This window comes from Anolis carolinensis, chromosome 2 (genome assembly GCF_035594765.1).
Source record: "Anolis carolinensis isolate JA03-04 chromosome 2, rAnoCar3.1.pri, whole genome shotgun sequence".
NCBI classification, from domain to species: Eukaryota; Metazoa; Chordata; class Lepidosauria; order Squamata; family Dactyloidae; genus Anolis; species Anolis carolinensis.
In genome coordinates, this window is record NC_085842.1 from 130,161,854 (window position 1) to 130,185,354 (window position 23,501).

General features: G+C 47.7%; 1 protein-coding gene across 4 annotated transcripts in view; it reads left to right on the plus strand.

Annotated features, from left to right (window-relative positions):
- The window catches only part of adgrl1 (adhesion G protein-coupled receptor L1), a 242,388-nt gene that overhangs the window by 186,546 nt on the left and 32,341 nt on the right, over positions 1-23,501 (plus strand). For all 4 annotated transcript variants that reach the window (XM_062970517.1, XM_062970519.1, XM_008104606.3 and 1 more), the window contains 5 exons: positions 1,160-1,474; positions 2,036-2,139; positions 2,282-2,467; positions 10,397-10,435; positions 13,182-13,365. In XM_062970517.1, the coding sequence (XP_062826587.1) occupies positions 1,160-1,474; positions 2,036-2,139; positions 2,282-2,467; positions 10,397-10,435; positions 13,182-13,365 (828 nt within the window). The remainder of the gene's footprint in view (positions 1-1,159; positions 1,475-2,035; positions 2,140-2,281; positions 2,468-10,396; positions 10,436-13,181; positions 13,366-23,501) is intronic.

Below are 23,501 nucleotides of genomic sequence, written 5' to 3' on the forward strand. Positions count from 1 at the left end.
GGGGGGGGGGCTAAAACTCAGTATCTTGGGTATCTCCTTTAAGGTATGGACTAAAATGTGGAGCAGATTCATCATCACATTAGCAAGGAAGGCAGTTGTTTAGTAATGATAATAATAATACTTTATTTTTTTACCCCGCCTCCATCTCCCCAAAGGGACCCGGGGCAGCTTACATGGGGCCAAGCCCGGATAAAACAGCAAACCAAATAAAAACATCAGAAATACAGACACATATTAAAATTCAACACAGTAAACATCACAAGAATATAAAATAATAGTTCAGGAGACACTCCCCTTTTGCAACTCAAAGATAAATAGTGACCTGTAAACTCATTGTGAATAGCATACATTTTGCAAATTGCACAATTTATTAGAATATAATCTAAAGGATCAATAGCATCCAGCCAGGGAGAGACGCTCATTCTTTTCACTATAGCAACAGAAATAGTATTGAGATGGAGTTACTGGTTAAATATTGTAAAAGACACTGTAGTCATGGGAAGCATGACAGTGACCTAGGGGATACTTGTCATCAGTGGAAAAGGGATCAGAAAGTTTGGACTGGAAACAATTGAAAGAAAAGGCACTCGTAACTGGAAACCCTTTTCAGACTTTCATTTTTTAAATCTTTAACAGGATCCGTTTTCAGCATCTAAATACCTATTTTGTAATCTTGGTAACTAGAACTGTAGATTTAAAAAGTGGAACTTTCTGGAATCTGAAATGTAACTTTTGCCACAAGGGAAGAGCCCAGGCTGCTGTGCTGGATTGACAGTGCAAAATAACTCATTTTGCTGTGGGAAATGCTACAGGTTTGGTTGTCCCCTGTTTTAACCATTTTAAAGGAACAGAAATAGCAAAATTGTACCATTATCCATCTATCTATGCATTCAGTGCCACCATTATTGTACATGATTCTTACATGCAAAATAACAACAAAACAGTTTGGGAAGGCCCTTGGACCAGAGCTTGGGAAAGTTATCTGTTTGAACTACACCTCCCAGATTCAAGGAGTTGTGGCCCAAACAAACAACTTTTACAAGGCCCAGGCATGATGGTTGTTCTTGGAACTAAAACTTGGTAGCTGGAATCTGGGAATGTGGGGACAGTTTGCATGTAGAAGACAATCTTTCTCTCTAATTGTCTTTGTAACTTGCAGGCCCTGTCACCTCGACACCACTCAGCACTACAACAACTACCCATCTAACCACAGTCACAAGTACAATTTCATCAGCTGCCACAACAACAACACGGCAAGCTCCCCTCACCACCCATCCCATTGGTGCCATAAATCAGAAGGGCACAGAGCTGCACCCAGTTACAGCCGTTTTGCCAAGCACTCGCCGCCCACCAGCAAACAATCAGCATCTCTCTCCGGAGCTGTTCTGTGAGGCTAAGGAGGTGCGGCGTGTTCAATGGCCAGCCACACAGCAAGGCATGCTGGTTGAAAGACCTTGCCCTAAGGGCACAAGAGGTAATGTGTATAGCAGCATGATGTTTGGGGGGGGGGGGGGCAAACAAAGAAAACTTGGTCTCTATTCTTGAGGTGACTGATTGGGCCCTGGGGCTGAATCTGACTCTCTTAAGGTTAACAGTCTGACCTTATGGGTTTTCCTAGGTAGCCACAACCCCCTTCTCATGACACCATCCTTTGCTTTTATATGGGATTTTCCCCATTTCAAAAGTCTCTCCAAGGGCTTGGGTGACTGGAAGTAAGACCTTTAAGTCCCAACCCTTTTAATTTTGGCCCCAGTCATCACTGGAATTCAGCTTCTGAGAATCTCTCTTGAACCTATTTCAGCCTTTGAATTGAAAATAATTCTCCACTCTTGTACCAGAAGGAAGCAAAATGCATTCCACTGGCACTATGGCAGTGTGTGTTAATTCCATTAGACATATACTGGAGGCCAGCCTTCTTCTATTGCACCAGTAACTATGTCAAAACTCTGGGGATAGCCGAAGTGAAGCCAGGTAGCCTTTGCAGAATTGATCACCCTCTTTTCCCCCTCTCCCTGATGCCTTCCCTTCCCTACAGGGATTGCTTCCTTCCAGTGTCTTGCAACTCTTGGAATCTGGAACCCGCGGGGACCTGATCTCAGTAACTGCACAAGTCCTTGGGTCAATCAGGTGGCACAGAAGGTATTGCTTCCCTCTTCCTGTTGCCCTGGTCTCTATTCATATCACTCTACATGCAGAACAGATACCAAGCAGGCTCCAGGCTTGCCCAGCTCCTTTTACCTAGCTGAGGCTCATCTGTCTTTTCTTCCCCTTTCCTTGGCAGATCAAGAGTGGAGAAAATGCAGCCAACATTGCCAGTGAGCTTGCCCGACATACACGAGGTGCCATCTATGCCGGAGATGTTAGCTCCTCTGTCAAACTGATGGAGCAGCTCCTCGACATCTTGGATGCACAGCTTCAGGCACTACGCCCCATTGAGAGAGAATCAGCTGGCAAGAACTACAACAAGGTGTGTCATGTTTGTCCCAATTGATAGTACAAGCAAAAGGGTGGTCTTGGGAATGCGGATAAACATTTGAATGAAGAAAGATCTGTCAGCATGGAAAAGCAACTATGAGCAAAACATCATCTGTTGAATGTCTTGGCAGAGAAATCCCAAAAGGCAAATAGGAGTTTGGAACAAAGAGTAGTAATTACAAATTGGCTCTCGCAAACATTGGGAACAATGATCATATTGAAGCAGAGGATTGCTGCTGATAGTAAGAATAATGAAAATAAAAACCACAAAGCTGCATTCAATCTTTCTGCAAACTATATGAGATAATTCAAAATCCAAAAAACAAATATTTTTCCAAATTTATATTAGCGGACACCATTTTACTATACCATTGTATATCATGGAACTTGAGTATCCACTGATTTTTCTTTTTTTCTTCAGGACGCAAATATATGTTGCTTTCTGGTCTCATTTTTTATTAGAAGTAATGAAGAAAGCATTTTGTAGTAGTAGTTCTCACAGAACAAAATAGCTCTGTCTCACCAGTGAAAGCATATCACCATGTGAGGGCATGAGAGAAAACTTTCTCTACTGTGCTGCACAGGTTGTGCAGTGCCCTCCCTTTTGAGGCTAAATTGACACTGATAGTGGTCTTTATTTCAAAACCACGTTTTAACCATACTTTTAATTAAATCATTTGGGGACGTTGTTATTTTATCCAGTTTGTATGTGTATGTGTGGTTTTAATTAGTTTATTGTATTTTAAATGTTGCATAGTTTTAGTAGGTTCTTAGACTGCAATTTATTTTCAATCTTTTATATCTTATAAAAGATTGAAAATAAATTACAGTCTAATAACCTACTAAAACTATGCAACAGTTAAGCTGTTGGGGATAGATTTAATGGATTTTATTATGTACTCCTTGGAAGGAGGGTGGGATATGGACAGGTTGCTTACCTGTAACCATGTTTCTTCAAATGTACTGTGTGAATTCACACTAGTGGAGATGACTGCGCCTGCGCAGGCTCCAACGGAAACTCTTCCAAGCTAAAAGTTTGAATTTTGGCAGTAACCCACCCCTCTCCCCGCAGGACATATAAGGCAGCCCTGGGTGCTTGCTCCCCAGTTTCTGCACCGCAAAGGTGACGAGAAAGGTAGAGGTTTGCCAGTGGGGAAGGAAGGGCGGGTTTGTGTGAATTCAGAGAGTACACTCAAAGAAACATGATTACAGGTAAGCAACCTGTCCTTTTCCTTCATGTACTCTGTGAATGCACACTAGTGGAGACTAGCAAGCTTAGGTGCAGGATGGTGGGACAGAGCAAATCCAACAAACAAGTTGAGTGTCCAAACCCAATATTTATTAGCACAAGAACAACAACAGTCAGTGCGTGAGAGAGAAGAAACGGGTCGAAACACCAACCTAGTGCATAAAGACAAACAAGTCTCGCAAGACCCCTCGGTACCATGGCCACCCCGGTATGAACGAGAGGGTACGTACATACATGTAAAAACATTTCCAAGCAAAGAAATAAACCATAAACCCATCCCTAAACATAGGGGAACAAAGGCAGGTGGGTACCTAGGTAGCAACCAGCATTGCAATACAAACAGGATTGCCGCAGAAGCAGGTACCATAATATGAAGATGTTCAATACAACAAGGTATAACAATAAAATAAGTTCAATAATGCAAAAGGTTTTTGACTCCTTCCACAAAGCAGGAAGGGAGGAGGGCATAGGAAAGAAAGGCACTTACGTGAGGCAGGAGGAAAGGACTGATCTGGCAAAGGCAGAGTCCTTCTGAGTTCTAGTGTCCATTCTGTAATGAGAAACAAAGTCCAAGGGGGTTGACCAGATAGCTGCTTTCTCAGGGAACGCCCCTGAGAAAAGCAGTAGAGGCTGACAGGCCCCTCATGGACCTCAGGCGAACCGAGGGAGCAGGGGAGCACTTAGCCAACTGGTAAGCAAGTTCGATGGCTTGCGCAATCCAGTGGGACAGTCTTTGAGAGGACACCGGGTTCCCCAATTTATCCGGGGCGTAGGAAACAAAGAGTCTGGGAGTCTTACATGTGCCCCTGGTCCTGTCCCTATAGAACAGAAGAGCCCTCCTAACATCGAGGAGGTGAAGCCTCTTCTCGAGAGGGGAGGAGGGGTTTTGAAAAAAGGCTGGAAGAACAATATCTTGGTTGAGGTGGAAGGCAGACACCATCGTCGGCAGGAAGGTGATGTCTGGCCAAAGGACAGCACGGTCATGGTGGAAACGAAGGTAGGGCTCGTACACCCTGAGGGCCGCCAATTCAGAGGGCCTACGAGCTGAAGTGACCACAACAAGGAAGGCCACCTTCCAGGAGAGCAGATGTAGGTCCGCTGAAGCTAGCGATTCGAAGGGGGAGGTCGTGAACTGGGAAAGTACAAGTTTGAGGCTCCAACCCAGTGTAGGAGGTTGTATTGGCAAGCAGAGGTTATTGTAGCCTCTCAAAAAGGGCTTGACAAGATGGCTGGCAAACAGAGAAGGTTGGCCATGCTGCTGGAACAACCAGGACAAGGCAGTGAGGTAAGACTTTATGGAAGCCAAGGAAAGTTTCTGGTCAGCAAGGGTGAGAAGAAAGTCCAGAACCACAGGTAGGAATAATGTCAATTTCCAGGACCGAAGGAAGGCATGGAACCAAGAGATTTTGTAGGCATACGCTTTCAACGTCGTGGGCTTATGGGCCACATGGAAGATTTTCTTCAAACCTGGATGGAGTGTGTTCAGGTGTGAATCCTCCATGCAGTGAGGTGGAGAGACAGAACGTCAGGGTGGAGGACTTGCCCGCTGGTCAGAAGGTGCGACAGAGGTGGGAGTGGACAGAATGTCCCCAAGGATAGGTGTAGGGCTATAAGGATCGCTGACGCTGAGGCAAGGCGAAGTCTCTCCAACACTTTCGATATCAGGGGAATTGGCGGGAATACGTAGAGGAGTTCCAAAGATCAGTCCAGGAGAAAAGCATCTCCGAGGCATGCGGGAGCTGCCACTGGAGGGAGTCTCACCCCGTACCGAGGTAGTTGAGCGTTGTGGGGAGAGGCAAAGAGGTCTAATGTTGGCCATCCCCAATCATCGAAGACGTAATGGAGAGTTTCGGGATCGAGCTGCCAGTCGTGGGAGGAGCTCATCATCCTGTGCAAGGAATCGTCCAGCCTGTTCTGCTGACCTGGAAGATGGAGGGCCGCCACGGAAAAGTGGTGGGCTATGCACCAAAGCCATATCCGAGTCGAGAGGGACATCAGTTTTCTCAACCCATGCTGCCTTGTTTGTTGATGTAATACATCGCCACCATGTTATCTGTCTGGACTTGAATGGTCCTGTGGGCGATCAGCCAGTCAAAGGCTCTGAGGGCTTAGAAGATGGCAAGAAGCTCCAGAAAGTTTATGTGGTGGGCCCTTTCTTGGGGGGACCAGAGGCCTTGGACCGTGAGGTTGCCGAAGTGGGCTCCCCAGGTGTAGTTCGATGAGTCGGTCATTATGGTGACCAACGGTGAATGGAAGGGCAGGCCTTTGCAGACGTTGGACTGTTGCTTCCACCAGAAGAGAGATCAGCGAACGTGGCTCGGTACCATAAGGAACATAGAATTGGAGTGGTGAAGTGGCTTGAAAATGTCTATGAACCACCTCTGCAGTGACCTGAGATGTAGTCTCGCAAACAGTGTAACCAGGACTGTGGAGGCCATGTGGCCGAGGAGGACCTGGATGGACCGAGCTCGAGTCCTTTCGCAAGCTGCTATTTGCTGCTGTAAGACAATGTCGGTTGGAAGGGAGGTTGTTTGGGTGATGGAGTTGAAGAGGGCCCTGATGAACCGTATCTTTCTTGATGGAATGAGGTGGGACTTTTCGGCATTTAATTGGAGCCCGATAGAGTCCAGGAAGCGGAGCATATGAGCGATGTGGAGCTCCAACACAGCAGGGTCGGGACCGACGAGAAGCCAGTCGTCCAGATACGGGAATACGGTAATGCCTCACTTCTTGAGGTATGCTGCGACGACGGCAATGACCTTGATAAACACCCTCGGCGCTGTCACCTGGCCGAAAGGAAAGACCGCAAACTGGTAGGTTTGGTCGAGGACCTTGAAGGAGAGGAAGCGCCTGTGGGACTTCCATATGGAAACGTGGAAGTACACATCGCGTAAATCGATGGTTACGAAGTAATCTCCCCACTGAAGCATCGGGAGGATAGATGCAACGGAGACCATCCGGAACTTTGTTGAGTGGATGAACTGGTTCAGTGCCCTTAGATCTAGGATAGGGCGGAGGCCTCCTCCCCTCTTCGGGATGGTAAAGTATCTGGAGAAGAAACTTTGAGGATCCCGCTCAGATGGAAGAGGTCGAATGGCGCCCTTGGCGAGGAGGGAGTTGACCTTGGCACAGATTTCCGGAGAGGGTTCAGTATGGAAGACGAGGCCCATGGGTGGCAGCTCTTCGAATTCTAAGGCATATCCCTCTCGGACCATCTGGAGAACCCAGGCATCTGAAGTGATAGTCTCCCATTTGTGATAGAAGGAGGCTAGACTGTCCCCGAAGCGGCAGGCGGGGGGAGGCAGTGAAGGACAGAGGTAGCATGGCAGAGGTAGCATGGCAGCCGCTACGGTATCGAAAGCAGGGACAGTACTGGGGAGTACACCGTCAGGCTTGATGGTGAGCTTGGGGAGGTGCAGAGGTGCCTCATCCTCGATTCTTGGAGGCCTGCTGATGGCGGTGCAGCTGCTACAGTTGGCATTGTTGCCCGGATCTTGAGGCCTGCCTGTAGCCTTGCTGGCAAAAGGATTGGTGAGGATAACAATGGTAATGGTGAGTGTACGTTGGGCGTAAGGTTGCTCAACTCTGCATTTTGCAACTAGAATTTTAAAGTCGTGGTTAGACTTAAGTTTTGTCGTTGGTACCGGCGTTGAACAGGCCAAGGGCATCGAACGGAAGATCCTCTATGACCTGCCTGGAGGAGGATGAAAGTCCCGAGGATCTTAGCCACGAATGGCGTCGAATGGTGACCGTGTGGGCGATCACCTTGCCAGCGGTATCGCTAGTATGTTTGGCCATTTGGATCTGGTGGTGAGCCAGCAAATCGGGCTCCTGCTGCAGTGTTGTGAGGACCGAGCGGTCTTCATCAGAAAGCTTTGTGAAGAAAGGCTGGGCCTTTTCCCAAAGAATCTGTTGGTAGGCCCCCATGTACGCTCCATAGTTAGCCATTCTGCAGAGAAGAAGGGCTCCGGAGTAAAGCTTTCGACCCACTGCGTCTAATCTTTTTCCCTCTCTGTTGCTCGGCGTGTTCGCCTGGCGACAGGAGGACTGGGCTGTCCTGTTTTGTCTTTCAAGAACAGCCTTAAGACACCGTGGTAAGTAAATGAAAACTACTTTACTTCAGCAAAACATAAAGTACAGCACACTCAGTGGTATAATGCAAAAGAAAGCCAGGAAGTCTTACTTCAGACAAAGAAACAGCAAATAAATCCAGATGCAGACTTGGAGCAGGCACACAGAGAGCGAAGGCATTAAATTCCTAATTACTCAGCTGCATTTCTGGCAGCTAATCTAGCTGAACAACATCTTTGCTCTGTTTCCCTTCGCCTCTCCTGGAATTAGGGTACTTGCAAAGTCTCCTTCTCAGATCCCAACTCACCCTCACCCTCACTTTCCTGCTCCCCTTCCTCTTCTGAAGAAGAGGAATCCCTAACATGGGCCGCCTTGACCACCATCAAGTTCGGGTCCAGGTGGTTTTTGAGCCATTCAAGATCGTCATCGTCCGTACGATACCATGCCTCGATCCTCTTCGAGGTTGGTGGTATCGAAGAGGGGGTCTTCCAGGATGACTGGATAACATCCAGCAAGTATGGAAGGAAAGGCAACAAGGTGGCTGGAGGGGCCTGTGCTTGGACCCTTTTGAAGACAGGGTCGGTCACTGCCTTAGAAGTTTGCTTGATATCAGAGGAAACAACTGTTGTTGAGCCTGGCAGTGCTGCAGAAGGGGTTCCGGCACGGATAACCTGACCAGCATTAGAATTGAGTGTTGGGGTGAGTCCTGAATTTCACCTTCAGACAGCTGCTGAGGTGGAGACTGGGAAGCCTATTGAACCAGTTGTGCCGGCTGGATGGACGACAACCTTCTCGACGAGGTGGCCGAGGAGGAAGGGACATCTCTCTTTGAAGAGGCCGAAGAAGAAGAGCATTGAGTCATGCACTTCTTCGTGGGGGGCTGTTTGGAAGGGACCCGCATGGATCTGCAAGGTGGGATCGGGCAAGCAGCCGCCGAGTCCAACTGTGCACATCTTGACTCCTTGTGGGCCCTCTTGAAGGCGATCTTCATCACCGAGGTCGAAGGTGGCAAGGCTACATGGGACTGTGTCGACGTCACCAATGCCAGAGAACTCGGGGTCGAGGAAGGGCCAACCTTGCATGACCGAGTCGATACCGTAGAGGCAGTCACCGTACAGGCTGGTCTCGAGGGCTTAGTGGCCTTCAAGGCCCTGGAAGTCTTCGAAGAGACGGAGGGCGCCTTTTGAGGAGCTGAGGCTGACGTCGACGCAGAGGCCCAAGTAGCAGGTTCAGGCACGAGCGTCCTCTGGTAAAGAAGCGCCTTAAGTCTGGCTGCCCCATTCTTTCTGGCTTGTCCCGTGAAGGCTAAGCAGTGGTGGCAGGAACCGACAACGTGGCCCTCACCAAGACAAAGGAGGCACTTGGCATGGCCATCAGAGTCTGGAATCTTAGCCGCACACTCGGTGCAGCGCTTGAAGCACGTGGTAGACATCAGAGAAACTAAGAGTCTGAAGTTAGCTTTGCGGAAGAGAAAAAAGAACTGGGGAGCGGGCGCCCAGGGCTGCCTTATATGCCCTGCAGGGAGAGGGGCGGGGTTACTGCCAAAATTCAAACTTTTAGCTTGGAAGAGTTTCCGTTGGAGTCTGCGCAGGTTCAGTAATCTCTGTGCATTCACAGAGTACACGAAGGAAAAAAATATTTTTTAAAATAAATTTCCTAAATAAATGAAGTGTGTATAGAATTGCAATCAGGCTACTTCAGACTAGACTCCAGCATATTCCAATATGCTGCTAGAGAGGGTGGAGAGACATTTTTATTTTGCCCTTTTTGCTGTTTTTGTTTTCTTTGTAATGTTCCTATCCCACTGAAAGCAATGGGAAGAAAATTGTTGGGATCCCTTCCAGACCTGGTCTGCACATTCTATATTGCCAGCAGCTCTCAAAGGACCCTGGTGGTCTTATCACTTCTCTTTGTTTCAGAGTTAGAGCTCTGCTATTGGGCAGTTACAGCTCTTTCTGGAAAGCTAAGGAGAAAGTGAAAGTATCTAAGATCAAATCTCTTCCATTAAGACTTGAGGAAATGCTGGGGTGGAGTGTGGAGGTGGGACAGTTCTGACCTGTCTCTGGGGAGCCCTTGGGAGGGATTAAAGTGTTGCACTTTAAAAGTTCTTTTCAAAGTTTGAATTTCAAAGTTTAGAAGTCACCATTTATTATTACAGTTATACACATGTATGCTGTTCGTGATTATAAGTCAAGCAGTCTTTAGCATAAGCAAAGAAAGCAAGATAGAAAATACAGTAGTATGTTAATTTAGACTCCAGTTTTTTATCAAGATTATGCCTTTCTTATATTCCTGTCAATATTGAGTAGTATCTGTGAGCTTCAGGGCCAGAGCCAATTTGATTAAGAACTCTCCAGGGCAGGGCAGGGGAAACACTGGTCTTCTTAATTTGGGACTTCGGTTCCCAAAATTCTTTACCGTGGTCATGTTGGATAGAGCTTCTGTGGGGTAAAGTTAAAAATATATCCAGTGCCAAAGGTTCTCCGTCTCTTTCATAGATAAAGTTTCCTTTCAGGAATTCTAGTTTTATCATTTTCTTTTTTCATTATTTTCTCCACCTGAACCATTGTTGACTGTGGGCTTGGATGCTTCATCTTGCAGATGCACAAAAGAGAAAGGACATGCAAGGACTACATCAAGGTGAGCATCATTGACTGATCCTGTTGCTAAAATCCAAGCAGAGATTGTGGTCCCTGATGCAGTTTCCACAACAGTGGACCTTATGGTGAATCCAGGACTTAATTATCTTGGCTTCAGAAAGATCCCTGCAGCTACGAAAACAATTGCTCTAGTGGGATTGCCTTCAGTTTACAGAAGGAAAAAAAGGAAAATGTATTTCATTACATTTCACTTTTATTTGTTCAAAAATGTATATCCTCCATTCTGATGTATTCACATTACTTAACCATCAGGAAAACATATAGTAAACACATAAACATAATAGAACAATAGTGCTGATCAGGTAAAACTCACCAAAACAAAATGTGTTGAATTTAGATGGGTCTTTCTCAGAGTTTAGAAAAGTTACTGTCTTAGATGGCAGGTCCCAGGGGTTTCCCAGATCATGGACGATATCGCATTAGAGTTCTAAAACACAGGACCCTGTTTCCCTATCACACAATTCGCTCCTGTAGAATTCTGGGAAATGTAGTTTAGCAAACTGGATAATAGTGAAACGCAGACCTTTAGAACTCTAATGTAATATTGTCTAATATAATTGGCTCTGTAACAGCTTTGGAGGCCATCTGCATGGGTTAGAAACCCCAATTTGGCCACAAGTTGCTCCTGAATGTCCACACAACGTTCAGGAACTTACAGCCCTAATCTTGGGTGAAATTGGTTCACCTGACTTTATTCATTTGCAGAAGTCAGTGAATTCTTTGGAATTGGTTGATGTGGACAGCTGGACCAACTCTAATTTAAACTGGTCCAGTGCTGCCATCCTGTAGCACAAGGAAAAGGGGATGTAACCTATATGGGCTGTTATTTATCACTGTGGCAGTGGTCATGGAGCTCCAGAGAGCTCTTAATCATTGCTGTGCACCTTTGCTGACATCACAAAGCACCAGCACAACCTGGGTAAAGGATGGAGATTACTCCCTTCATGACAAGTAAATGTGGAATGATTATCCAGCAGGGCCAAACCAAGTTTGGCCTTGCTGGACAGTCTGGACTCCATTCCCATCACTGCTTCATATTGGCCCCAGATTTAGGATCCATGTAGATGGGCCATAGTCCAGAAGAGCTCTGGAGCAGATCCCTCACATCAGGGCTCCATCCTTTCAGTTTTGTAGGAAAAGCTGTTTAACTGTAGTTTTCTATGCACATACATGTACACACATACACAAATTCAACATTAAAACAGGCTGAGTTACTACATCAGAATGAGGGCTTAAAGATTAGATTTAATTCACTGTGATCATATGCCTTATTTAATATGAAAGAGATTGCAAACAGACTGTGAATCATCACCTTATGCTTTGTGCAGTAGTCTTCCAGGTCTCAGCCCAATATCCAGACTGCACAAAATAGAACAGGTTAGTTTTGCTAGATTCACCATCACTACCTTCCTTTCAAAAACAATGGCAAATGCCAACTGCACAGTTTTAGAAAGCTAAAAACTGTTTGGTTTTTATTTTAATATAACAAAATGATATGTACATCATAGTAAAGAATATCATTGTATTTTGACATTTTATTTCTTGTTCTCTTAGTGTACAAATAATATTCAGTTTTTCACTAAACGATCTGTTGTCTTTTTTATTTGTCATATAATTTTATAGCTTTGTTATTTCACCTATTTTCCATGACTTCCTTAAATGGTGATATAGAGTACATTAAATTCAATATTTTAAAAAAATGAAGGCAAAAGGTTCACAAAATGGCTGGGCATTTATGTGAGGAGAAGCTGCCAGGGTGGTTAGGTGTGTGTTCCTGTGATGAATAATACAGGAGAGGCTCTAAAACATTAAGTATGTGTGCGTGTAGTGGGAGGAATCTAAAAACTGTTACAAATGGTATGATTTTTTAGACATTGGAGCTGTGCTGCTGATCAATGTGCACAACAAAGGCAATGTCCAGGAGGCGCCTGGAGTACAGGCTCAACCACGTTACCTAAGAGCAGTGCATAGAAATGATTGTGGTATCTGGAAGAATAATTAGCTTTTCCCCAGCTACTGAAAACACTTTGGCTTGGAGCCAAGTGTAGCTTTCAGTGAACGGAAGCGCTCTTTCTGTCCAGGGAAGGCTTTTGATCCAGCTGGGGGTCCTTCTGGCAGAAGGGAAGAGAGGTGAGCTTATTTTCAAAGGGCACCAGGCCAGAAGGAGAAGGGGGGAGGGATCAGCAAAAACTCCCCACCCTCTACTTTCAGTAGCTGAAATTTCACTCAAAATATCTCCTACTGCCTCATCACACTAGAGCATGGATCCACTTTAAATCCAGTTTCTGCCTTCTGCAGAATTCTGGAGTTTGGTGAGGCCCAGGACCTATCTGGCTGAGCTGTTTAAAGCCCCCTCCCTAAAGTGGATTTAAAGTGGATCTGAACTCTAGTGTGATGAGGTACTACTTATTAGTAAAACAAAGGCAGGATGCAAGACACTGTCCTTTACAACTGAAGAGATGTTTTAAGGGAGGATATCCAAAATCCAATAAGTGAATATCTTTTGTGTGTTCCTGGCATGGCATCCAGTGGCACATATGAACATTGCCTTCTGCTGCTGAAACAAGGTGTTAGTATAGGAGGTAGATCTCTAGCAGTTCTCCATCATAGAAGACAAGAGGAAGTGGCAAAAGAGAGAGATGCTGTGGCATAGATAGGCTGGTGGAAAGAAATGAAAGGTTGTGAGCTTTGGATCTCCTTTCCCTCATATCTTTGTCTCACTCCAGGCTGTGGTGGAGACAGTGGACAACCTGCTGCGACCTGAGGCACTGGAGTCCTGGAAGGACATGAATGCCACAGAGCAAGTGCACACAGCCACCATGCTGCTTGACATTCTGGAGGAAGGAGCCTTCCTGCTGGCTGACAATGTCAAAGAGCCAGCCCGTTTTGTCACTGCAAAGAATAATGTAGGTAAGTTATGGACACCTGGCTCGTGTCAAAGAGCTGAGGAAGGAGCAGCCACATACAACAGTGTATGTAGGGCTCACACTCTATTTCCTGTATGGAGTTAATCACCAGATATCTTCCTGTTTTGGGAATTTCAATGTTGTAAAATTAATGCAATTTGACATCACTTTAACTGCCATAGTTCAATGCTGTGGAATTATGGGAGTTGTCATTTGGTGACGTCCCATTCCCATGAGGCATTCCAGAAGGATACCATGGTCTATGGTATCGAAGGTCACTGAGAGGTCCAAGAGGACCAACAGGGTAGTAAGGTGACCAAAGCTGTTTCGGTTCCATATCCCAGCCTAAAGCTAGACTGTGCCAGATCCAGATAATCAGTTTCCTCCAAGAATCCCTGGAGTTGCAAGACCACCACATGTTCCAGGACTTTGCCCACAAAGGGGAGATTGGAAACTGACCGAAAGTGGGGTCTAATGATGGGTTTTTTTCAACAGCGGTTTTATGATGGCTTCCTTTAGGCCTGCTGGAATCTTGCCTTCTTGTAAGATGGCATCTACCACCACCTTCACACACTCTGCCAAGCCCCCTCTGGCTTCCTTTACCAGCCAGGATGGGCAGGGTCTAGGATTCATGTGATTGCCCTAGCTTCTCCAAGGATCTTGTCCACATCCTCAGGCTGCACCAATGGAAATGAATCCCATCAAAATGCCAAATTGAACGCCAGCTCCTTGGTGAACCAAGGAGCTGATTTAGCTCTGCCATGTGGAAGGAGACGATCTGGAGCAATCATGTCTATTGCCCTAGTCATCTCCCTATTCCAGAAAGTGACCAAAGCATCAACAGGATCACCTACCAAGGTGGCGGGAAATTCTCCAAGAGCCATCAGAAATCCCTCTGGATCCATAAGGTTCCTGGGGCAGACCATTTTAATTGGTCATCCACCCCTGCAGAGGTTAGGGGGCAGAGTAAACCTAAACCTGATCAGGTGATGGTCCATGGTAATGGAGCGATAGTCAGCTCCTCCACACCACCACCTTCCTCCCATCCCTGGCAGAAAACCAAGTCTAGTGTGTGTCCAGCTCTGTGGGTAGGGCCAGATAATAATTCAAACAGCCCCATGGTGCTGAGCCGCTCCCAACAGGGTGGTCTCTGTATGGATGTTGAAGCCCCCCCCCCCAGTTGGCTATAAGCTGTTGGGACTCCACCACCAGGCCCGAGATCACTCTGGCTAGCTCAGACAGATAGACTGTAGTGCAGCAGGGTGGTTGGTACTCTAGCAGTATCCCTATTCGGTTCCGGTTACCTACCCTCAAATGTAGTTGACTGTGGGATGGGATGCCTGGCCAGGGAGATGAAATCTTGATAGACCACTGTGGTCCTGCCTCCCCGCCCTCCAGATCTAGGCTGATACTACATGAGAAGCCTGGTGGACAAAGCAGGGAGAGATATTCTCTCCCTTTCCCTAAGCTGAATTGGTTGTTTAGTTCTCCCTTTCCCATAACTCCCCCTCCCAAATATTATTTTTATGGGGGCCCCTCAACCATTGGAACTCACCCCTCCCCCAGTATGCCCTGCCCCCTGCCCCAGAGTGAACAAACAGGTGGCCAAAAAAGGGGGAGACTCCAAGACAGCCCCAAGAGGGAAGATTACCTCAGTTTGGTTGATAAAATTAAGATGGTAAAATAGAGTTAAATAGCAAAGTCCAGCTACACACATTGATAGAGTAAAGATTTAAAAAACTGTCACGACCCAGGCTGCAGAGCACCAATAACCATACACAGAGGCCAGAATCTAACTAATATCTTTATTGAAGGAATATATAAAGTTAATAAAAGCAAGTGTATAAAATAGTCCAGAAATAGACCTTTCAGGAAAGGTCAAAATTAGTCCAAAGAAACAATGTCCAATATGAAATATTAAGGTCCAAAGTTGTAATCCAATAACCGAAACACTCACTTTGCCAGGCAAAGTGAGGGGAGATGACAAGGTCTTTTAGTCCGTGAAACTTGAGCGAGGCTAGGAAGTAACTTGATTCTTGGGAAAACGAGGCTTGATTCAAGGCAACAAGGAAACAAGGAACAAGAACAAGATCCGTGGTAATTTCTTGGCAAAATCCGGGAAACAAGGCGAGGCTGAGTCTTAGAAAGCAAGGCAGGATTCGTGGAGTAAACAAACCTGGGAACGAAGGCTTGGCGACAGGAACGGAGGCTTGGAAGCGGAGTAACTGTCCACACACGCTACTCCGGTTGCTGACGAATTGACTCCGCAAGATCCCTTTGTGGGTAAAACACCTAAATAGGGTCCCGTTTTCCCGCCCAAGAGCAGTTCTCTGGAGAACCAGAAACGAAAGCTATTTTCTGAGTCCAGATGCATGACTCCCTAAAATTTCCAATGGGAAGCAGGCTTAATCAGCTGAATGCTTAGCAGCTATCCTAGCACTCCTGCGAGACGCCTGATCGACTCCTCTCTGTTGTTTACAAAAATCATGGCGAGAAAACGTAGGAGATTTAGGCTCAGGGCTTGTTTGACAGACTTCTGGAAGACAAATCTCTTGCAGGTGCAAGGTTTCCAAATCTGGCTGGGAAAGTTCCAATTCTGACTGAAACGGCGAAAAACCCAAGTTTTCCTCTTCATCTGGCACCACAGTGCCAGGAATGGGACTACATTGCCCATGGGTCATCACACTATCCCCCCCCTCAAGCCCCCTCTCAAAAATGGGCTCTCTCCCCGAGGTGCGGGGCCGCGGCTTAGCAGGGTAGTTCTGATGGAAGCGGCGGGCTAAATCGGGGGCATGGACTGCGGAAGCATCTACCCAAGAGCGTTCTTCGCGGCCAAAACCCGCCCAGTCAATGAGATATTGCAGGCGGCGGCGGTGAAAGCGAGAATCCAAAATGTCCTGAACCTCGAATTCTTCCTCCCCATCCACTAAAACAGGAGTGGGGGCCGGCCGGTCTGCATCAGGGCGCACACCATCCGCCGGAAGGAGCAGGGAGCGATGAAATACTGGATGAATGCGCATAGAGCGTGGAAGTTGGAGTTTGAAAGTCACGGGGTTAAGTTGCGCCACCACTGGATAGGGACCAATGAAACGGGCATCTAACTTCCGGCAAGGGCGATGGGAGGGCAAAAAGCGAGTGGACAGAAAAACCCGGTCTCCTACCTTGATTTCGGGGCCCGGCTGGCGATGTTTGTCCGCGTGACGTTTATAGTCCTCCTTGGCTTGGTCTAGTTGCTGGAGCAAGAGTTGTTGCACCGCTGTGTCAAGACCCAGGCTGCAGAGCACCAATAACCATACACAGAGGCCAGAATCTATCTAATATCTTTATTGAAGGAATATATAAAGTTAATAAAAACAAGTGTAGAAAATAGTCCAGAATTAGACCTTTCAGGAAAGGTCAGAATTAGTCCAAAAAAGCAATGTCCAATAAGAAATATTAAGGTCCAAAGTTGTAATCCAATAACCGAAACACTCACTTTGCCAAGCAAAGTGAGGGGAGATGACAAGGTCCTTTAGTCCATGAAACTTGAGCGAGGCTAGGAAATAACTTGATACTTGAAACAAGGCTTGAACGTGGAACAAGGTAACTAAGAACAAGAACAAGGTCCGTGGAATAACTTGATAAAATCCGTGGAACAAGGCAAGGATTGATCCTGGGAAACAAGGCAAAGTCCGTAGATAAACAAAGGCTGGGAAGCAAGGCGAAGGCTGGATAGCAAGGCAAGGCTTGAGCAGGAGCGAGGCTTGAATCGGAGCGCGCTGTCCAGACACAACTCGCTCCGTAGGCTGACGAATTGACTCCGCGAAGTTACTACGCGGGTAAAACACCTAAATAGAGTCTAACTTTCCCGCCGAAGCAGTTCTCTGGGAATCAGAACCGAAAGCTAAACTCTGAGACCAGATGTGAGACTCCCCAAAGATTCTCACGAGAAGCAGTCTTAATTGGCCACATTCTTAGCTGCAATCCTCGCACTCCTGCGCGAAGCTGATTCCAAACTTCTCTGTTGTTTACAAAACTCCCGGCGCAAGAACACGGGAGAAGTAGGCTCTGGGCTTGTTTGACATACTTCTGGGAGACAACTTTCTTGCAGGTGCAAGGTTCCCAGATCTGCCTGGGAAAGATCTGGCTGAGAAGAATCCAGTTCAGACTGGGAAGGTAAAAAACCCAAGTTTTCATCTTCATCAGGAATTACAATGTCCTGAGCAGGACTACAAGGCCCATGGGTCATCACACTATCCCCCTCCTCAAGGCCCCTCCCAAACTGGGGCCCTCTCCCCGAGGCGCGAGGTCGCGGTTTGGTGGGATAGGTCTGATGAAAGCGACGGGTTAGATCAGGAGCATGGACTGTGGAGGCGTCTTCCCAAGAGCGTTCCTCAGGGCCAAAACCCACCCAGTCAATGAGATATTGTAGGCGGCGGCGGTGAAAGCGAGAATCCAAAATGTCCTCAACCTCGAACTCCTCCTCCCCATTCATCAAAACAGGAGGGGGGGCCGGTTGGTCTGTATCAGGTCGCACACCATCCGCCGGAAGGAGCAGGGAACGGTGAAACACTGGGTGAATGCGCATTGAACGCGGAAGTTGGAGTTTGAAAGTCACGGGGTTTAATTGCGCCACCACTGGATAGGGGCCAATGAAACGGGCATCTAACTTCCGGCAAGGGCGGTGGGAGGGCAGAAAGCGAGTGGACAGGAAAACCCGATCTCCTACCTTGATTTCGAGGCCCGGCTGGCGATGTTTGTCAGCGTGGCGTTTATAGTCCTCCTTGGCTTGGTCCAGTTGCTGGAGCAAAAGTTGTTGCACCGCTGTGAGTTCCTGCAGCCAATCCTCTGCTGCGGGAACTTCTGAAGTTTCAATGACAGGGGGGAAGAAACGTGGATGGAAGCCGTAGTTTGCAAAGAACGGCGTTTCTTTTGTAGAAGCTTGAACTCCATTGTTGTAGGCAAACTCAGACAGTGGTAACAGAGAAGCCCAATTGTCCTGTTGGTAGTTTACATAACAGCGAAGATACTGCTCCAAAGTGGCATTGGTGCGCTCCGTTTGCCCATCTGTTTGGGGATGATGAGCTGAAGATAAGCGAGAGTCTATGCCCAATAGTTTTTGTAGTGCCTTCCAAAAACGAGAGGTGAATTGAGATCCACGGTCTGTGACTAAACTCTTGGGCAATCCATGTAGTCTGAAAACATGTTGAAGAAATAGATCCGCAGTTTCTTTGGCCGTGGGGAGGCCTTCACAGGGAATGAAATGGGCTAACTTGGTGAAAAGGTCCACCACCACCAAGATCGTGGTGAATCCACAGGAAGGTGGTAGGTCAGTGATGAAATCCGCGGAAATTATTTCCCATGGGCGAGATGGGGTAGGAAGGGGGTGTAAAAGCCCTGAGGGCTTCTCCCTTCGTATCTTGGAGCGCTGGCATACTGGGCAGGTGTTGACATATTTTTCCACATCCTTGCGGATCTTGGGCCACCAAAAATCCCTTAGGATCAAATGCATAGTTTTAAATAGTCCGAAGTGTCCTGCTGGTTTGCAGTCATGACACAGACGAAGCGCTTTTTCCCTGCCCGGTCCGGGTGGGATATAAACATGATTTCTATAGCAGAGCAGCCCATCTTTAAGCGAAAAGGGAAAGTGCAGACCTTGGCGAAGTTGGTCCTGCGCCCAGGCATCTGCTTGCTGACTAGCCCTGATTTCTTGAGCACAGATGGGTCCTGGAGTAGGGGAAGTTGAACCAATGGGAATGGATTTGGTGTTCCCCACCGTGAGCGTGGCAAAGTTCTCGGGTTGTAGCAGTTGGGATTCAAAGGTCTCCTTGCGTCCTGCAGCGTATTCCGGTTTACGTGACAGGGCGTCTGCTTGCTTGGTTTGGGCTGGGGTCACATAATGGATCTGGAAGTTGAAACGTTCAAAGAATAAAGCCCAACGTTGCTGCCTCTGATTTAGTTTGCGGGCAGTTCTTAGATGTTCTAGATTACGATGATCAGTGTGGACTTCAATGGGAAATTTGGCCCCTTCTAGCCAATGTCTCCAAGTTTCAAAGGCTGCCTTTATGGCCAGTAGTTCTTTTTCCCAAATGGTGTAATTCCTCTCTGGTGTGGTTAGTTGACGAGAATAAAAGGCACAGGGATGGAGGTGATCTCCCACCGGTTGTAAGAGTACAGCCCCAATTGCCACATCAGAGGCGTCCGCTTGCACCACAAAAGGGGTTCCAGGATTTGGGTGCTGTAGAATTGGCTGGGAGGTGAATAGTTTCTTTAGTTGCTGGAACCCTTTCTCTGCTTGATCAGTCCAGCGGAAAGGCTGCTTTCCACGGATGCAGCTAGTGATGGGGTCGGACCAGCGGGCAAAATCTGGAATGAACTTGCGGTAATAGTTCGCGAACCCCAAGAAACGCTGCACCTCTTTCTTGTTAGTTGGCGCCCGCCATTCCAATACTGCTGAAACCTTGGCTGGATCCATGGAAAGCCCTAGAGGCGAGATGCGGTAACCAAGGAAATCTACCTCTTGTAGATCAAAGGCGCATTTTTCCAGCTTGGCATAAAGTCCATGATCCCGCAATCGTTGTAACACCATTTTGACGTGGTTCTCATGTTCTGATTGTGATCTAGAAAACACCAAAAAATCGTCCAGGTAGATTATCAAGAACCTGTCTAGATAGTCCTGAAAAATGTCATTGACAAAATGCTGGAACGTTGCGGGGGCTCCGCATAAACCGAAATTCATAACTCGGGACTCGAATAATCCGAATTTGGTCTGGAAGGCGGTCTTCCACTCGTCCCCTTCCCTGATGCGAACTAAGTTGTAAGCCCCCCGAAGATCCAGCTTGGTGTAAACCTTGGCTCCTCGAAGCCGATCCAGTAGATCCGAGATTAAGGGCAGGGGATAGCTGTTCCGCTTGGTGATATTGTTCAATGCTCTGTAGTCCACCACCAAGCGTAGTTCCCCTGACTTCTTCTTCACAAACATCACTGGGGAGGCGGCTGGGGATTGAGAGGGTCTGATGAATCCCTTGCGAAGGTTTGTCTCTAGGAATTCCCTGAGAGCTTCTTGCTCTGGTTCAGTCAGGGAGTAGAGATGCCCTCGCGGGATCGGGGCCCCCTCCACCAAGTCAATGGCACAGTCATAAGGTCTATGTGGGGGTAATTTTTCGGCTTCTTTCTCATTGAATACATCCCAATACTCGGAGTACTTCTTTGGCAAGGTGATGATGGGCTCGGTGTCTGTGGCGTGGCATACCTTGGCTACGAGGCAATGGTTTTGGCAGTACGGTGAAGCAAACTGCAGTTCTCTGTTGGACCAGGAGATGTTAGGGTCGTGGAGAGTCAGCCATGGAATTCCCAAAATCACAGGGAAATGGGGGACCTCGGTAACAAAGAAGGAAATCTCTTCCATATGTTCCCTTATCCACATCCTGGTGGGTTCCGACCACTGACTTACGGGGCCCGTCTTGAGGGGGCGGCCGTCTATGGCTTGCACCACACGGGCATTCTTGAAATCATGATATTGTAATCCCAGAGAGTCGGCATACTCTCTATCGATGAAATTGTTGGTAGCTCCAGAGTCTATCATGGCGTGGATCATGACGGGTCCCCTTTTTGCTGACCATAATGTGACCACGAGAAGGAACAGGACCCCGGTTGGCGGCTCTTGGATGGATTTTTTGACCGGGTTGGCGAGCCTCTCTACACCCGGTCGTTGGCTTCCCCCGCCGGCTGTGTGCCAGTCGGCTCAGACGTCTTCGTCTCCGTGGAGGACGCCGCCGCAAGACGGGCGGCAGGCTTCCCTTTGGCTGGGCACTCTCTGGCGAAGTGGCCCCCGTTCCCGCAGTACCAGCAGAGGTTTAAGCGTTGACGACGGGCCTTCTCGGCAGCATCTAGTCTGGGACGCACATTGCCCAACTGCATCGGCACCTCCTCGCCTCCTCTGGGGTATGGGGTTGGCGGTGGGGGTCTCCAGACCGGACGTGGCTGAACGCTGGCGGGAGCGGGGGGTTTTGCCCCGGCTCTACCGCCCTGGCCTCGAACCCACTGTTTCCTGTTGGCAATCATGACTTCAGCCCGTAAACATTGATCAATGAGTGCCTCGAGGGTCTGGGGAGGATCCACCTTGGAGATTTCTTCCAGCATTTCAATGTTGAGACCCTCCCGGAATTGTCCCCTGAGGGCTACATCGTTCCAGCCGGTGTTGTGGGCCAGCACTCGGAACTCGGCTATATACTGAGACATAGGTCTGTCTCCTTGGAAAAGGCGACGGAGTTTGTGACCGGCTGCCTCCAAATTGTCCTCGATTCCCCAAGTCTCCTTGAGGTGGTCCAAGAAGTGTTGCGCTGATCTTAGGTGTGGAGAGGCTTGGTCGTACAGTGCCGTCGCCCAGCTGGCCGCTGGCCCGTCTAGAAGACTGTAAACCCATGCCACTTTGATGTCTTCTTGGGGAAACTCGGCAGCACGGGCCTCTAGATAAGCTTGACATTGGCGACGGAAGACATGAACCTTAGAAGCTTCTCCAGTAAACTTGGTTGGCAACGCCATGGCCGGAAGACGAATTCCGCGTTCCTTCAAACCCCTTATTTCTCCATCCTGTGCATTGAGCTTATCACGGATTCGGTCCACCTCATCCTTGTCGATGGTGTAGGTAATCGGCTGGCCGCTCGGCCCAGGTACGACTCCGGTAGACATTCTGGCCGAGGTTAATTGGTGCTTAGGGTGGCGGAGTCAAACTGTCAAGACCCAGGCTGCAGAGCACCAATAACCATACACAGAGGCCAGAATCTATCTAATATCTTTATTGAAGGAATATATAAAGTTAATAAAAACAAGTGTAGAAAATAGTCCAGAATTAGACCTTTCAGGAAAGGTCAGAATTAGTCCAAAAAAGCAATGTCCAATAAGAAATATTAAGGTCCAAAGTTGTAATCCAATAACCGAAACACTCACTTTGCCAAGCAAAGTGAGGGGAGATGACAAGGTCCTTTAGTCCATGAAACTTGAGCGAGGCTAGGAAATAACTTGATACTTGAAACAAGGCTTGAACGTGGAACAAGGTAACTAAGAACAAGAACAAGGTCCGTGGAATAACTTGATAAAATCCGTGGAACAAGGCAAGGATTGATCCTGGGAAACAAGGCAAAGTCCGTAGATAAACAAAGGCTGGGAAGCAAGGCGAAGGCTGGATAGCAAGGCAAGGCTTGAGCAGGAGCGAGGCTTGAATCGGAGCGCGCTGTCCAGACACAACTCGCTCCGTAGGCTGACGAATTGACTCCGCGAAGTTACTACGCGGGTAAAACACCTAAATAGAGTCTAACTTTCCCGCCGAAGCAGTTCTCTGGGAATCAGAACCGAAAGCTAAACTCTGAGACCAGATGTGAGACTCCCCAAAGATTCTCACGAGAAGCAGTCTTAATTGGCCACATTCTTAGCTGCAATCCTCGCACTCCTGCGCGAAGCTGATTCCAAACTTCTCTGTTGTTTACAAAACTCCCGGCGCAAGAACACGGGAGAAGTAGGCTCTGGGCTTGTTTGACATACTTCTGGGAGACAACTTTCTTGCAGGTGCAAGGTTCCCAGATCTGCCTGGGAAAGATCTGGCTGAGAAGAATCCAGTTCAGACTGGGAAGGTAAAAAACCCAAGTTTTCATCTTCATCAGGAATTACAATGTCCTGAGCAGGACTACAAGGCCCATGGGTCATCACACGCTGTGAGTTCCTGCAGCCAGTCCTCTGCTGCGGGAACTTCTGAGGTTTCAATGACAGGGGGAAAGAAACGTGGATGGAAGCCGTAGTTTGCAAAGAACGGGGTTTCTTTAGTAGAAGCCTGGACCCCATTGTTGTAGGCAAACTCTGACAGCGATAACAGGGAAGCCCAATTGTCCTGCTGGTAGTTCACATAACAGCGAAGGTATTGTTCCAAAGTGGCATTGGTGCGCTCAGTTTGCCCATCTGTTTGGGGATGATGAGCCGAAGATAAACGAGAGTCTATGCCCAATAGTTTTTGTAGTGCTTTCCAGAAACGAGAGGTGAATTGGGACCCACGGTCTGTGACCAAACTCTTGGGCAACCCATGCAATCTGAAAACATGTTGGAGGAATAGATCTGCAGTCTCTTTGGCCGTGGGAAGGCCATCACAGGGAATGAAATGGGCTAACTTGG